The sequence below is a fragment of the Dermochelys coriacea genome, chromosome 4 (genome assembly GCF_009764565.3).
Source record: "Dermochelys coriacea isolate rDerCor1 chromosome 4, rDerCor1.pri.v4, whole genome shotgun sequence".
Lineage (NCBI taxonomy): Eukaryota > Metazoa > Chordata > Testudines > Dermochelyidae > Dermochelys > Dermochelys coriacea.
The window spans coordinates 102490452-102507053 of record NC_050071.1 but is presented as its reverse complement, the minus strand read 5'-3'; the positions used below and the strand labels follow the sequence as shown (position 1 = coordinate 102507053).

At 38.1% G+C, this 16602-nt stretch overlaps 1 protein-coding gene across 6 annotated transcripts in view; it reads right to left on the bottom strand.

The window, feature by feature from the left end:
- Nucleotides 1-340: 340 nt before the first annotated feature.
- Nucleotides 341-16602, bottom strand: part of ARAP2 (ArfGAP with RhoGAP domain, ankyrin repeat and PH domain 2) — a 194189-nt gene continuing 177927 nt past the window's right edge. For 2 of the 6 annotated variants that reach the window (XM_038400790.2, XM_043513990.1), the window contains exons 29-33: nucleotides 15139-15221; nucleotides 13392-13427; nucleotides 12800-12863; nucleotides 4863-4994; nucleotides 341-2966 (exon numbers count right to left, since the gene is read on the bottom strand). In XM_038400790.2, the coding sequence (XP_038256718.1) occupies nucleotides 2619-2966; nucleotides 4863-4994; nucleotides 12800-12863; nucleotides 13392-13427; nucleotides 15139-15221 (663 nt within the window). In that variant the 3' untranslated portion in view covers nucleotides 341-2618. Of the gene's footprint in view, nucleotides 2967-4862; nucleotides 4995-12799; nucleotides 12864-13391; nucleotides 13428-15138; nucleotides 15222-16602 lie in introns of those variants that run through there. The other 4 variants (XM_043513991.1, XM_043513992.1, XR_006281136.1 and 1 more) reach the window with 3 other exon arrangements.

Below are 16602 nucleotides of genomic sequence, written 5' to 3'. Positions count from 1 at the left end.
AGTAGAGCTTGAAAATGCACAGAGAACTGACATTGTGGGAATAAATAGTATGGATCTTTATTGGCTTTTCTAAGTAGGGAGGCTAATATAATAAAGGACCTGAGATATACTAATTCCTAAATTTTAATCCCAGCTCTGACACTTTATGATTTGTGCAAATCATTTATTTTAGTTGCCGCCTTTCTTTTCTCATCTGTAAGGTGGGGATAACTAATTACTACCATACAAAGGTACTGCAAGGATTAGTAGCAATGGTATGGAGATATGCATAGAAATAATTTCTACAACAATTATCACTGGCTTGATGATTTTTTTTTTCTGAAGAGATTACACAACACAATTTAAAGAAAATATTTATTCTCTGGAAATTAGTTTCCATCCCATTCCAGAATAGATGACATACAAAACAGAGCAACCATTACAACACTATTACAGATAATACATTTATTCTTCAGTTCTTAGACCAGTTTCAGTGATTAGTGCAATACTGATTGAACATCAGGTAATAATTTGAATCGAAATCAGAGACTCACAAGTAATGAATTTTAAATGAATGTAATCACACTTCCATTTTATTACAGAAGTTGTGTTTAAGTTTAACAGTGCCACGATTCAAACAATGTGTGTTATGCATGTAGAAAACACTGAAAGATTATTTATACTTTAGGTGAAATATTTTCACTGATAATCCAATAGCCATAAAGTCAGGTAGTTTAACCACAGTTGAAAAGTAAACAATATTTAGTTTGAATTTTTTTTTCAAGTAAGCAGCTTTTTTCCTTAAATTTTTAGTACCCTTTGCAGCAACTGTGCAAGCTATGGTCAAACCAGGAGAAGACTTTTTTGCAGTATTTCAGTGAAGATAAAATAGAACATGTTATTCTCTTATATGAGCACACTCACCCAATACAAAAAACTCTCCCACTGCTCCATTTTCATCTATTAATGTGGGACTCCAGTGGTGCATGAGACCTCTGCACAAGAATGAATAACAGTCTTAATGACACAATAAAAGATCAACTATGCAATCATCTTAAGACGACACTGAAAAAAAATTATGTGAAAATACATGAATAACTGTAAACAGTAAATTCAGGACCAGCCTCAGACAGACAGCATAAGCATTTTGATGAAATATCCTCCTTCCGACAAAGATAGGCCCTGATTCAGGAAAACATTTAAGAATGTATTTCACATTCAGCACTCTTAAGTAAATGGGACTTATTTTTAGATTTTACAATCAAACAGAGTAAGTGCAAAGTGAGTGATAGAGGAACCCTTGCTACTGCTACATTCCAGCAGACTATTAAAAATAAAACATTATAAAAACCCATAAAATTGTAGCTTTTCTGTCCTTCCTTTCAGAACATACAGATTACCAAGACACTTGTATTCAGATGGCAGCTTTCTCTTTCAGAATTAACTTCCTCCAGACTGATGTGTTCAGTGCTAACCTTGAGACATAACTGTGACATAACAACGACAACTATGACATCCATTCATATCAGGAAGAGGAACAAGCTAATCACAGAGGACACTGCTTCTGTTTGCATAGAAATATGGCAACAGGAAAAAAATCAGAAAATATGCTGGTTAATTAAATAAGGACAATATTACACTTTATAAAGCTTGATGAAATAAGGCAGTTTCCCTTCCCTCCTCAATATTAAAGAATTTAGTGCTCCTGAAGGGTACTAGATTGGTAGAGCCTGAACCCTCTCTTTATCCTCAGAAGAGCTATAGCATGGATTGCAGCCTCAATCAATGTCTTGCTCCATCTTGATCTGGTGGGACCACCTCTAAGGGTGAAAGGATAATTTCGTCTCCATGATGATTTCATTCCTGGCCATTCTGTGACAGGATGAATTAGCGCCAATTTGATGGGTGGTTTTGTGAGTGAGCCATCTGTTCATAAGGAAATTCATTTTGCAGGTGATTACTGAATAGCCATCAGATAACAACTTTGTCACTAGCAAGCATCCAAAAGAGGAACCTAAAGATGAAAGTTCTGCCTTGCATTCCTGATCATATGATCTAGCCAGTCCTCTAGATACACTTGCTTTAAATCAATTTCAACCTGTTTAGCAGAGAGAAGATACTGCAAGATTTGTCATCAGATTAGATCATATGTTACTTATTCTTATATATTATTAGACAACCACAGTATGTATGTGCACTTTGGTCTCTTTTTACAAGAAGATTTCTCCCATATTGAGAAAAGGGTTCTGGACCTACAGAGCATAAGCAAACTGTACTTAACATTTAAATGGTCATTTTTAATTGAAGTACTCTGGTTAGAACACTAACCAAGTCTGCATTCAAAATGATGGGTGAAATCCTGGCCCCACTGAAGTCAATGCCAAAACTGCCACTGCCTTTAAATTCCAGGATTTCATACGAGGAATTTTCTACACTTAAAAGCTCTGTGTTTAATCTTAAATTATGTCATATTACCATCACATACATAATTGTCATTTAAAAATCAGCAGCTGTATATAACCACATTTCATCCTCTCTACACTGTACAAACTGTACACACACTTTAACAAACAAGCTATTTATTGCCTGGAATAATCAGGTTTTTTGACCTGTTTGATCTGTCTCTTACAAATTCAGCTTTAGGTTTCTTCATGGAGGGCTCTGTTTTTCTGCAGAACTGTATTTAGTTCCTGAATAACATTTGGTGGCCACTTATCAGATTCCAAATTAGATTTGTTTGTTTTGTTCTCATGTTTCTTCAGTGTCCTTGATTCTTTATAGGGACTTTGGTGTAAGTCAACAATGTCAGCACCTGTGTCCTCAACACAGATCAAGCTTCGATGTTTTTTTACATGGTTTCTCACTTTCTCCTCTTTGCGCTCTAAGCATTGTGCCACGATATGTGTTCTTTCTTTTAAATTCTTTTTTTCTTCCACGATGTCATTTTCATCTTGTTCACTGAATGTCAGCTTTCCATCTTTAATATGCTGAATAAAGACAAGAAATCAGAAACAGAATGGTTCAAATTAACACAATATTCAATAATATTGAGATTGTGAATTTTCCTCATTACTTTACATAACAGCTTACAAAAAAAATCAATTTTGCTGAAGAGCTGGGGCAGCATAATAGTTCTGGCCACAGTAATGGTGTACAAAGCCATTGCCATGCACATAGCCCCAAGGAGCGGAGCTGCCCCCACTGTGCCAACTAGGGACTGAGCGCATGGACAGGCACCATAGCAGAAGCACTCCCTCAGAAAGCCCCTCCCCGCATCCTGAGCTAGACCCCTCTTGACACACAGCCCCTAGCTACCTCTTGCCTGCATCCTGAATTACACCCCTGCTGGGACCCTGAGCTACCCCCACCTCTGCATACAACCCCTAGCTACCCCCATCTGCCCCTGCCCCCACACAGCCCCTAGGGTATCCCTGTCTGCATCCAGGCTACCTTCCTGCACACAGACGGCCCCTGGCTACTCACTGCCTGCATCCTGAGTTGGCTGAAAGGCTGAAAAGTAAAGATGAGATCAGGATGCGCCTCACTAACGTATGTCCTCAGCTGGAAAAAGTGCAAGGAAAAGCAGGCACATCCATCCCATTAAGAAGACTCCTTGTCTGTAAGTTGTTTTATATTTTATTACAATATTTGTTCCTTTCTAATTAGTTGAGAATAGGATTGGGTCTTACTTACACAGCAGAGAAACTCACATTTTACACTAAAAAAACTGAACACAATATAACGTTCAAAGTTGGACAACTATTTTGTTTTAAAATGAAATAAGCATTTTTAACAAAATTGTTAACATTGTTGTATTGCTTATTGTTCAATTTTATACAAAATTGTGTTTTCCTGTTTGACCACAACACAATTCGCTCTCAACATTTTTTTAAAGTGTAGCTTTACGAAAACGGTTTCATTTCAAAGATCTTCAAGCATTTCTTTGAGTGCATATTGCTAGGGATTTCTATTATTACATTAAAATGAAAAGTAAACATGTATATTGTTTATTTACAATATCACAGTTTATATGTATTTAATAATTAAAATTAATAATTTTCCTCAAGAAGTGTTAATAATGAGCTATAGAGCCTATTGCAAAAAGGAAAGGAGTACTTGTGGCACCTTAGAGACTAACAAATTTATTTGAGCATAAGCTTTTGCAACCTACAGCTCACTTCATTGGATGCATTCAGTGGAAAATACAGTGAGGAGATTTATATACATAGAGAACATGAAACAATGGGTATTACCATACACATTGTAACCAGAGTGAACACTTAAGGTGAGCTATTACCAGCAGGAGAGCGGGGGGGGGAGGGAGCGAGGACATTTTGTAGTGATAATCAAGGTGGGCCATTTGCAGCAGTTGACAAGAGCCTATCACAGTTACACACATGGGCCTCGGGGGAAAAAAATTCAGAACCCCTGGCACAGGGGATTTGAGCATGCCACTGTTAACAGTATACAACTTGTTTGTCTGGTTGGTGCAGTCAAGTGGACAGCACTCTTGGGGGAAAAAAAATACTCCAGTCCCCTAACTGGACAAAAGGGAAAGAAAAGGAACAAAATACATAGTAAGTGTAACATTTAATTACATTGTCCTAACTATTCCTTTAATGGCAAAGCAATACAAAGGACACTAACATTAGAAATTACAGGTTTCAGAGTAGCAGCCGTGTTAGTCTGTATTCGCAAAAAGAAAAGGAGTACCGGTGGCACCTTAGAGACTAACAAATTTATTAGAGCATAAGCTTTCGTGAGCTACAGCTCACTTCATTTATCCAACTCCAGAGAGAGAATTGCTCCTGGACTATTTAAAAAGGACAACAAAATATAGCATTGTAATTAAAATTCAACACAAACTTTAACCACCAGCTTACCTCTGCATTTCCTCTGGTTTTAGAATTATTTTTCTCCTGCTGAATGGGAATTAAAGGTAAGCCTCCAATCTTTGGATTTTTAGTGATAGACTGTTTTCTTGCTTTTCCAGCTGGTGGCCATATATCACTGTGCTGTAGAAACAAAGAATTCCTTACTCTTGGCATGCAATTTTATTATGATGTATACGTTGCTTTTTATGTACAAAATTGCCTTAGTAAGACCATATATATGCTATACTATCGCTCCATATAAAACTATGACTTTTTTTTTAAGATAACAGGAGCATGTTTTTATAATTATGTTGATGCTTCTACAAATACATCAGAAGTATTGCTGGAGGACTGCAAGATGCTAAGTGAATAGAGCTTTAAGGTCTTAGTACACTGTCTATGTTCCATTTATACTAATTTATTACTATAAGTTAGTTGTCATAATAGTTATGGTTCAGACTTCCAAGAAAGTTCAGGGGATTTAGTCATACATCTTGCCCACCCATCCCAAAGGATTAAATGTACTCAGTAGAAAATCTTTAAAAATCTTAACCTACAACATGTAATCTCCTCATGGCTGAAACATAAGACAGGTAACAGAGGGGAGCCGTGTTAGTCTGGATCTGAAAAAGCGGCAAAGAGTCCTGTGGCACCTTATAGACTAACAGACGTATTGGAGCATAAGCTTTCGCGGGTGAATACCCACTTACATTGGTGGACGTGCAGGTGAATGAACTGGTGATGGTGTGGCTGATCTGGTTAGGTCCTGTGATGGTGTCACTGGTGTAGATATGTGGGACATATCTACACCAGCAACACCATCACAGGACCTAATCGGATCAGCCACACCATCACCAGTTCATTCACTTGCACGTCCACCAATGTAATATACGCCATCATGTGTCAACAACACCCCTCTGCTGTGTACATCGGCCAAACTCGACAGTCCCTACATAAAAGGATAAATGGACACAAATCAGATATTAGGAATGGCAATATACAAAGACCTGTAGGAGAACACTTCAATCTCCTTGGACACACAATAGCAGATTTAAAGATAGCCATCCTGCAGCAAAAAAACTTCAGGACCAGACTTCAAAGCGAAACTGCTGAGCTTCAGTTTATTTGCAAATTTGACACAATCAGCTCAGGATTAAACAAAGACTGTGAATGGCTAGCCAACTACAAAAGCATTTCTCCTCCCTTGGTGTTCACACCTCAACTGCTAGAAGAGGGCCTCATTCTCCCTGATTGCACTAAACTCGTTATCCCTAGCCTGATTCTTGCTTGCATATTTATACCTCCTCTGGAAATTTCCACTACATGCATCTGATTAAGTGGGTATTCACCCACGAAAGCTTATGCTCCAATACGTCTGTTAGTCTATAAGGTGCCACAGAACTCTTTGCCGATAAAACAGGTAGACAGCAAGTAGAAACACCACTTCTTTGGGTGAAGGGATTAATTACATTTTAGTATAAAGAATTATGGGTGGAATTCACTAGGGAGACTTAGGCATTGCAACACTCACCTGGTTTCACATGAAGCTTTTCTACTGTGTAGAAATAATCATTGCGGCAGGAGGACTTGAACTTGGATCTCACGCCTCCCAGGTGTATACCCTAACAACTGGGCTATAGAGTCACACTAATTTTCTTGGTGTCCAATGAATATTTAATTATTTTAAACAAAGTGAGACAGTTTTAACATAAGAGATTGAGGGAGACCCACCCCAATGTGGCCAATAGCCCAGCAGTTAGGGACTACACCTAGGAGGTGGGAAACCCCATTTCAAATCCCTGCGTCAAATCAGCTCAACAGAGATTTCAGTCCAGGTCTCCCACATCCTGAATGCTCTAAGATTTGGACTAAAGGACACACCACTTCTTCCTCCTGCTTAGTGTGGGTTTAGGCATGCTTTGCGCATGTCTACTGGAATGGGTCCCAAAAGTAAGATAGGTGTGGGGGGAAATGCCTATGTTGTGAATTCTGTTGAGAGTTAGGCACTGGGCAGTGGCAGGAGTTAGATGGCTGTGCGCTTGCCCAACTGGTGACTTTAAAGTGGTCAGGTGGAGCCTGAATGTGGGACTTCAGAACTTAAGTCCCCCTTGGGAATCCCACCCTGTGTGTCTGTAAGTTTTAATTGAATGGTAAATAATAAATTATGAATATCTGCAACTCATTAGGCAAAATTAAAATTTACTTATTCATAGTTCTGGCTCATCTAGGTGGCTCTTGTCAACAGAAATATATCAAAACACCTTTGTCTTTTCAGAAGAGAACATATAATATATCAAGTCTACCTTGTAAATATTATTCAAGAGCGAAGAGTCTGCAGATCGGTTTTGCAAAGCACAAAGCGACAGGCATACGAGAAAGAGTATGTGTTTGCTGCCATTAGTACATGGCCTCTAAATTCAGACAAGATATGTTTATCACCCAGGCAATGCCCATCTCAGCATGCCCAAATCTTGCAGTTTCTTCCTCCACAGCATATTATAATTAAAGAACTGTAACCACTCCTCAGTTATGCCATTAGTCCCTGATGGATTCAACGAGGTGGAAAGTCTCTGGGAAGGTTGAGTTCAGAGAAACAGGCAGTGTTTGCATTGCATTTATCCGAGAATGACTGCTGTCATGATGGATGCGGAACGTTATTTCAAAGCAACTGAAGAGAGAATTTCTGGTGCTCAACTTACAATGATTTCTGAAATTCTTCAAGAGTTTTCTAAACTTTTAAAAATTCTCCATGGAATATACTGCAAGAATTCTGCATGTATTTATTTAGTTTAAAAGGGTCACATATTCAACTGGCTTTCATAAAGAGGTTTTGCACTCCAAATAATAAATTTTCTTTCTAAGCAAAGAAACAAGGCTCCCTTATTTGCATTGTTAAGCAGAAGAATTACTGTCTATGTACTTGAAGGTGTATCTTCATCTGGGTGCTAATTTTGGCTTTACTTGTCAGCCCCATGATGTGCTCAGAGGAATACATGCACACAGAAATTAGAATTGGAAAAGATCTTTTTTGCTCATCTTCCCATCAATACCTTATTTCCTAGATAACTATGTTAAGTGCTTTTTGTCCAGACTAGTTTTATTAAATTCAAGACTGGGCTTGAGCCATATCCCATGGGATGACTATGCCACATACTTAAAGAAAACAATGATCCTATTTTAGGCTATATATATATATATATATATATATTTATTTATTTTACTGTTTACCCAATCAAAATACAAAATGAATAATTTCCATACTAACCCAACCTTCTCCAATTGAAGCCAGAAAACTAGAATAATTAAGTTATAGTAGGATAAAATTTACAACACTATGGTACCTACCTCATCAGAGGAGGGAAAAAGAAAAGGATTAATAAGTAATATCTTCCCTGAATACCACACTGTTCAGCTAAAGAGCAAACGTTTCTACGGAGTAAGAGAAAATGGGTCCATCACCAAATTAGGCTTCTTCCTCTTCTAACGGCAAAGAGTCTACCTTTGGATAATTTAATGCAAATATCTTGACACCTATATGCCTTCTTTACATTCATCTTGAAGTTCAAATCTAGGTTCATCACACTATTCAAACAAATTAACCCTACTGTCTAAAGAACTATCCACAGAAATGTGTTCAGATATCATGCCAATGCATCTTGTATAAGAACAGAAAGCATAACAATTTTAAACATGGTCATCATTTAAATGCTGATTCAGGATAACAAATCCAGCTTACATACTTACAATGTTTTTTCTAATATATAGTGGTGATGAGGATTAACTTCATACCAGAGACAAACACTTGCACGTACAAAGCATTCTGAGATTTTATGATAATCTTTTGGAGCATGAGTTATTTCATCCTCAAGTACTGATTTTACTGCAAATAATATTTTACCATGGAAAAATAGATCAGTGGTGTCTCATTACCACTTAATGGCACAAATAATTCATGGTGTTGCTACATCTGTTAAAGACCAGAATGCTGAATAAAATTCTTCCCTTAATACATCCTGTTAATATTGTTAATTTATATACTGAATATCATGAGTAAGGCTGCAATTTAGTTGCAGCAGTCACGGAATCTGTGACTTCCGAAGTCCTCCGTGACTTCAGCCAGTGCAGGCCAGGAGCTGCAGGGCCCTCTGTTGCCTGTGAGCGGGCAAAGGGGGGACCCCTGGAGCTCCCGGCAGCTGCGAGCAATAGGGGGAGCGCCTGCAGCTCCCAGCCACTGCAGGAGGCAGGGGGGACCCCACAACTTGGAGCTGCCAGCAGAGGGGGACCCTGGAGCTATGAGCCTCCAGCCTGCCTGCAGCTGACCAGGCTCCCCACTTTGGCATGGATATTTTTAGTAAAAGTCAGGGACAGGTCACAGGCTTCTGTGATTTTTCATTATTTGCCCTATCCATGACTTTGACTAAAAGAATCTGTGACAAAATCTTAGCCTTAATCATAAGTAATGAGATGACAGTTTAAAAAAAAATTGAGGAATATGCTGAAGTTGGGGGAAAAAAAGTAGCAACATGCATTCTTCTGTTTAAACAATCCCCCAAAATATGAACTGCTTCTGTAAGTCTTCATTCCAGATTGATTTAATGAATATGTTTGACTCCATACTTGCTGGTCAGAGTTGTAACATTATCTTTCTTGTGATCTTGCATCAATAGGACTTGAACAGAGTTACTAAGCTTTGGATGAGTTGTTTTTAAGCAACCTATGTCAATAACCTGTGAACCTATTCATTGAGACCCTACCCTTGTTATCCCCATGAAATGTATTTCCAATTTGGTAGCTGTTTCCATGGAAACCACAATAGTTACTTCGCCTGGAGGAGCTGAATAAGACAAGGTTTTGAAAAGTCTGTTGCTTCCGAGACGATTACATTACACATTACACATCCAACTTCCACTATTTACAAAGGTCTAAGACAGACTCTCCCTCAAAGTATATGATTATATAGTATGTATTGCAATAATCATGTGTCCATTCTGTATTATATACTCAGAACACAAGCAGGATAATCATATATATTAATTTTTATGAAAGAAGGTATGTTAACAATGAAATCATTTTTTTAATAGAATGACAGCCTGAGAGGGTTGCTAACTATTACATTCTCAATATTCTCTTAATATTGCTATAAGTGCACACAACACAGTAAATTCTAAACAATTTATGGCTCCTGCTGCAATTGTACCTCTGCATTGTATTGTTTGATATTGCTGTATAACGACTTCCACATGAAGAAAAAGGAAGCCTAATTTAACAGCGACATCTACTTCCACATTTGTCACATGTTTATTTTCTCATCTTCTCCCAGGGGAGCAGTGGAATGTTTTGGTTTGGAATTTATATACACACACACACATTGCCATATGTTTATATTAGAGAAGGAAAAGGCCAAATAAATGTGCCTTGCATTTAGACGGAAAGGTGATGAGGTTTGTGATGGTCCTTACTTCCTGTGAGAGTTCATTCTTCATTCTTGGGTCAGCTCCTGAGAAAGCTCTGCACAGACAAGCTTTACCCTTGTTATAAAAAGTCCCAAAGACCATCTTCAGATTAAAAAAAATAATCACCTTTGATCAAATAGAGTAAACATTGTGAAAATCTCCTCTCCTCCTGTTCAGCCATGGTGCAGGTAATGAGAGAGTGTTTGTCAGTAGTGGCAGGGGATGGGCCATCTCATGTGGGGTTGGGGCAGTAGGAAATACCTACCTAAATCCCACTTAGTGGTGTAAGGACATAACCAGGTATGAAAATATCCCAAGTGTAGGTGGCCATTTCTGTATCTACTTCCTGTCCACATCCCATTTATCCCTTGGCTATGCACTGGTTTGCTGCTGCTGCTGCTACTTCTTTTCAGTGCTTTATGTTCAGTTGGTGCACTTTTTACAAGTCAGGAAGGGTTTTTTCTGCCCCTCCAGCTGATGAGCAGAGTGTGAGTTTTTAGCCTCTCTTCACCCAAAGAAACTTGGGAAAATTAGCTAGAGAGAGAGTTTACTTTGTCCAGTTTTATTTTGCTTATTACAACTGCATGGCAGGTTTCCAGTGTGGGACCAGTAGTGTCCAGATCTGCCATTGCAATCCAGAGTGGGAGATGGCCTACATTTGGCTGGTGGAATTGCTGTGCAAGCTAAGGGGGGAAGAGCGAGCTTCTGTATCTTACACAGAAAGAGGCACCTCATCATCTCTCACATAAGGAAAGGGCAGAGGAGGATTTGGCAGGTTGGGTGCCAGATCTCTGGGATGGTTCCACATAAGGTGCCTCTTAAGCATTTCGCATGGCCTCCATGGCCACATCTTGGTGAAATGCACTGGACGTAAGCCACTGGGTAGTTTTACTTAAAGTGGTATAGGGGAAAATCGACTTGAAATCCTCTCCTGGTTGCACTGCAACCATGTTATGCAAATTATAGAGGTCTTAGCTGTAATCATGGATGTGGTGTGATGCTAACTGTGATGCTGGTGTGAATACTGCGTCTGTTTCAATACTTTCTTGAAAAAGAAAATGTGCATTTTGCTCTAACTAACATTGCAACAGCTCCCAGCAAAACAGGCAGCATGTTCTCCCTCTATATGGTTTGGTGATGGTGCACCAGACTGGAAGCCAGGAGGTCTCAACTTCTATACCCATCAGTTAATTGGGGTTATAAAGATATTTAGCATTGGTGAAAACAGACAGAATTTAAAACACCGGCTGCCACAGGCAGACAAGACGGTGCAGTCACACTCAATACAAGGATGACATTTGCAAACACCTCACCTCTGGCATCTAAAATATCAGTTTTCTCTTAGCCCTGTTGAATTTTTAATATTTTCACCACAAGGAAGTATTATCCCATTTGGTACGCAGGGGCAAGACATGTCTAAGTGACTTAGTGTCCTTTGGACTTACAGTCCTACGTGCCTACATCTCTTGAACATGTGACTTAGGCACTTTTGAAGATTTTACATTAGGAGAATAAAGCTGAGAAAGGTTAAGGACAACATTTTCAAATCTGCTTGCTTAAAGTTTTCTATTTCTGAAAAATAGCTAAATTTTCAGAAGTGCTGAACATATGCTACTCCCAATACTCGGCACTTCTGGAGATCAAAAACACATAGTTGCCTAAATATGGATATAGGCACCCAAATTTAAATGTTGTCTGATATTTCTGAGCTTCATTGATCTAATCTGTAAAATTTAATGCTTCCTTATGAAGGAATCACAAAATCAACGTTTGACAACTGTTACCTGCAGTGACTTTGCCAAGAAGCATCCTGAATCCTCATGGAAAAAAGTAGAAGCAACTCTGATGCAAATATAGCACCATTTTCAAAATTCTCATTAAATGGTTGTGTGTACAGCTCTCCACTCTGGGTGAAATGTTACCCCATCTCTTTTAATCCCTCTCACCACTACCCAAGCACATTAAAATCCTTTTGTATGGATGTATTCTTGAGCTACCACTCAAAACCATACCCCTCCTTCCCTACAACTTAGTAGCAGGTATCCATGTGACTTAAGAGAATAGGTGAAATCCAATATGTTACACCCAATATGTTTACTGGTGATGGGCAAGTGGGTTGCCTCTCTTTGTCCAGATTCTCTGCAACACAAAAGAAAACCCAGGAGAACTCTATGAACTCCTCCAAAAAAACCTACAGCTCAAATGTGAAGCAATTATTACCTATCACTTGTAAGCACTTGAGCTATAGCCCATAGATGGGCTAAGTCCACATCTCCTTGCAGTTGTATACCTCAAGCATTTCAGTAACATTACTGGCTTCACAGCGTTGTTCTTTTTGCTACAATATAGGTGCATTCAGAACATCTGTACATGTATTCGTTTAATTGTTTTTCAGATAAGTACAAATTACTGGTGAAACGCAGTGATTCACCGCTAAATATGAAAATGTAGAGAATTTTTAAAAATCGTTATTTCCTCTGAACAAAGTATTACCTGTGCATTGAAAATACTGGTCATCCACTCCATCTGTGTATCCTGTCCATCACAACACATGTGCCTACAATACAATATGTGGTATCATTAAAATAAACAACAGCTTAATGAAGTATCCAACTGTAGTTCTCACATACCACAGAAGTAGTTCTTGTTTTGACATTCAAAACCTGCTTGGATTTCTCTTAATTATTTAATGTTGTTAGTATTTTATTATTCATATTTTATACATAAGAACTTTTAAAATATATATTAAATGTATATTATGAAAAGACTGAGGGCAATGTATATAGGATCCAATTCAGGAATCTGTCCTTATTCTACAAAAACTGAAGCACCTGTTTAACTTTAAGCATGTGCTTAGTTCCTTGGATTTCAAATCACAGTTTTAAGCCTGTGCTTTGGGGCTTTGCTGAACAGGGATCTTAGTAAGGATACGAAACTGACAGCTTAAACTAAAAGTTATTGCAACAAATCAACAGGTAAAAATCAAAAACAAGAATCACACACCCACATTAGATTTCAAGCACACTATTTAAAATATGTTGACATTGAACAGGCAAACACACATTTGTTGGTGTTGATTACTTACCAGTGTTGCTTTTCAGAATATACTGTAAGACCCCAGCTGAAAAAAATAAAACTCCACATTAAAAATAAATATTTATTTATTTACCAGAAACCAAAGCCATAACTTTGAATGCTAGCTTTAGGGTGCTTGCAGAATATTCCATAGGGAAGTTAATTTTACACAGAGATTACACCTCAAAAACTATTGCAAGAAGTTTAATGTATGGTTCTAATCTGAAAAGCATTCTCATTTAAAATCGCCTTATGGGGTTCCAAGTTTACTGTCTCAATGCTTTTGATATCAACTATGCTTTATTTACAAGTTGTGACAGGACCTTTTTATCTAACTAGCATATCTGCCAATGCAGTCAAGCTAGGCTCCTTTCACCTCACGAATCATCAAAACAGCAACAAAGTTTAATAGATCGAATTATGCTCTCAGTTATCTCTGTGATACCCCATACATTTTATAGTTTCAGTAACGCCTATGCAACCTCATGGAGTTATACATTTGTAATTCGTTGGAACTTATTAGGAATTCTTTGATGATATACAAAATGGAGTAGCATCCAGCTCATTCGGCCTTAGCTGTGTAGGTTCTGCAGGGCTGCCGAGAGTTTAAAAAAAGCATTTTTGTCACTAAAGTAAGAAAAACTATGACTGAATACACACAAGGAACACAGCTGAGACAACAGACATTTTTACATGTTCACTTTCAAGAGGAACACTGATATTTAGTCCTCTACAAACACAAATTAATGACTGAGATCCTTTGATGAAAGTGCTGTAACAGGCCAAAGTATTCCTACTGGCAGCGATAGGGACATGGATTTGAAGCAGGTAGGGCAAGTAGTGAGGGCAGTCAAGTGAAGACGGTTTCTAAAATGAAGTCAGACAATATAATTTAAAATATGGCCCTGCCCCATTTCCAGTGGTGAGAGAAACAAGATTCTGAGAGTTTGTAAGTGACTGGAAGGCTGGGGTAAGAAGAATGAATCACAGAGTGGAGAAAAAAAAAAAAAAGATAGATATGGGACCAGACAATAAGATGGCAGAATGAGCAAAACAGAAGGAAAGACAAAGTCAGCGAGAGCAAGCGAGTGCATGCATACACTGACACACACAATAGGGCAGAAAAGTTGAGAGGACAACTATATGGCTCTTTGAAAACAAGCAGCTCTGCAGTGAGAGACCTTGGTCTGATGCCAGCTTCTCTCAACTCTGAGGCCTGGGTGTACCCTAAGGGACAGTGCGCTCTGCCTCTGAAGACAGGAGACTTACTAGTCTGCAGCAACTAACCTGACTCAGTCAGAAGTGCCACTGAATGGCTCACATAGAAAGAAAAGTCACAGCAATATGGAACCTGGAGAAGGAAAATCCTCCAGTGTAGACCCAGGGACTGGCACCGAAGGTCAGGACAAGTCATTTTTTTTGGCACACTAAAGGTGTGCCCACCATTGGAATGCAGGATATACGCTACAAGATTAAATTGAGCTAGTAATAGTTACAGCCACAACAGAAAACACACTTCAGATTAAGAAAACTAATCAATAGAGTAATTTTCTAAGACAGAAGAGTTAGCACGGAACACAGGACCAGACAGAACAAGTAATATTATAGAGTGCAATTCCGTTCAGAATAGGGGACAGACTTCACTTGGCTTCCTGATTTTGTGTGCGTGCGCATGCATTTGTGCGTGTGTCTGTTCCATCACAAAACTCTAGTAATTTGCTATACAGAACATAACCCAGTTTCTTTTCTAATCTTACTTTGTTGGTGGCTTCATTTTCTTCTTCACTCCAAGATAAAGTTTCAGTGAACTGAGGGGCAGCACTTTTTCAGGTTTGCTACTCTGTGAATGAACATAAGTTTCTAATTACTGCATTAGAAATTTGCAAAAAAATGGTTTATAAATGCTCAATCCCCTTTTTTCTTCTTTTGGCGGTTCTCTATTCTTATCTTTTCATTATGGGACACTAATTCTAATTTTTCTAACTCCTCCCTATCACCTTTGGGGAAATAATCAATTACCTCATACAGACCTAGTATAATTATATATGTGTATAAGATACATGAGTTTCACAGCTCCAGCTTGAGGCTAGGAGATTGAAGTGAAGTTGAAAAATTCTCCAGTAGAAAGAAAGAAGCACATTTGAGTGTCTCATACATGGAGCATAAAGCCACATTGATTTAGTATTTGTGGTTCAGCACTTTTAGGCCTCCATTCAGCACAAGTTTAAATCCATGTGCTTAAAGTTAAATACGTATTCTTTGCTGAACCAGGGTCTTAATTTTTCTATGACCATACAAATGCTTCCAGTCTCTCACTTTCAACCCTGGGGGGAATAGAAATAGAACAGTTAGATTTTAAAGAACACGGTTGTTTCTACAAAGGAACTTCCATTCAAAATTGTAAAAATGCAGAAAGTTAAGGAAGTCAATTGTTATTTCTTTCCCTGAATAGGCAAAGTGATAAACTTTACATACAGGCAAAGCCAACTTAGCACACATCCCTACCTTCACCTATTGCCTGCATCAACTAAGTAACAGAGATTCCCTGAGCCTATTTTTCCTAAACCTAGAATTCCAATATGGCAGCTGAATGAGTAAGTACCTGTACAAAATATATTTCTAATCTAGATCCATTACAGTGCAATTTGAATTAGCATTTCCTCTTAAAGAAAAGAATGCATCTCCAGCAACTAACTTAATTTGCTGTTAATGAGCATTCACTAATTTTATCTAATTAGTACATGTTCTCCACCTGCAAATACCAACCCCCCTCAACTACTGTTTTCTAAATAGCACTTAAAATTGAGTTATAATAATTACAAGTGCAAAGACAACTATCAAATGACAGCCAAAGACAAATAGTTTCAGGTATCCTGTCAGAACAGTTTTTCCATGATTTACTCATTTTTTTAACTTAAATTCTATAAAGCCATTTAAAGCTCATGCAGTATTTTACCATTTAATAGAAAACGTCACCTGTATTTAGAAATATATTAAAAAAACCAAAACCCAAAAACAAAGCAGAAGAAAAACAAAACAAACAAACAAAACACTTGTGAAACAGAACAGTTTAGCAACTGGAAAATAAAAGTTTAAAGCAATTTACACTAATCCTATCAAGCTCTTGCCAAGGTGCTAAGTAAGGTTTTAGGAGTATTAATTAATGATTACATATGAGCCAATTCACTAAGTAATTAGACACTTTCTGACATAGAATCATA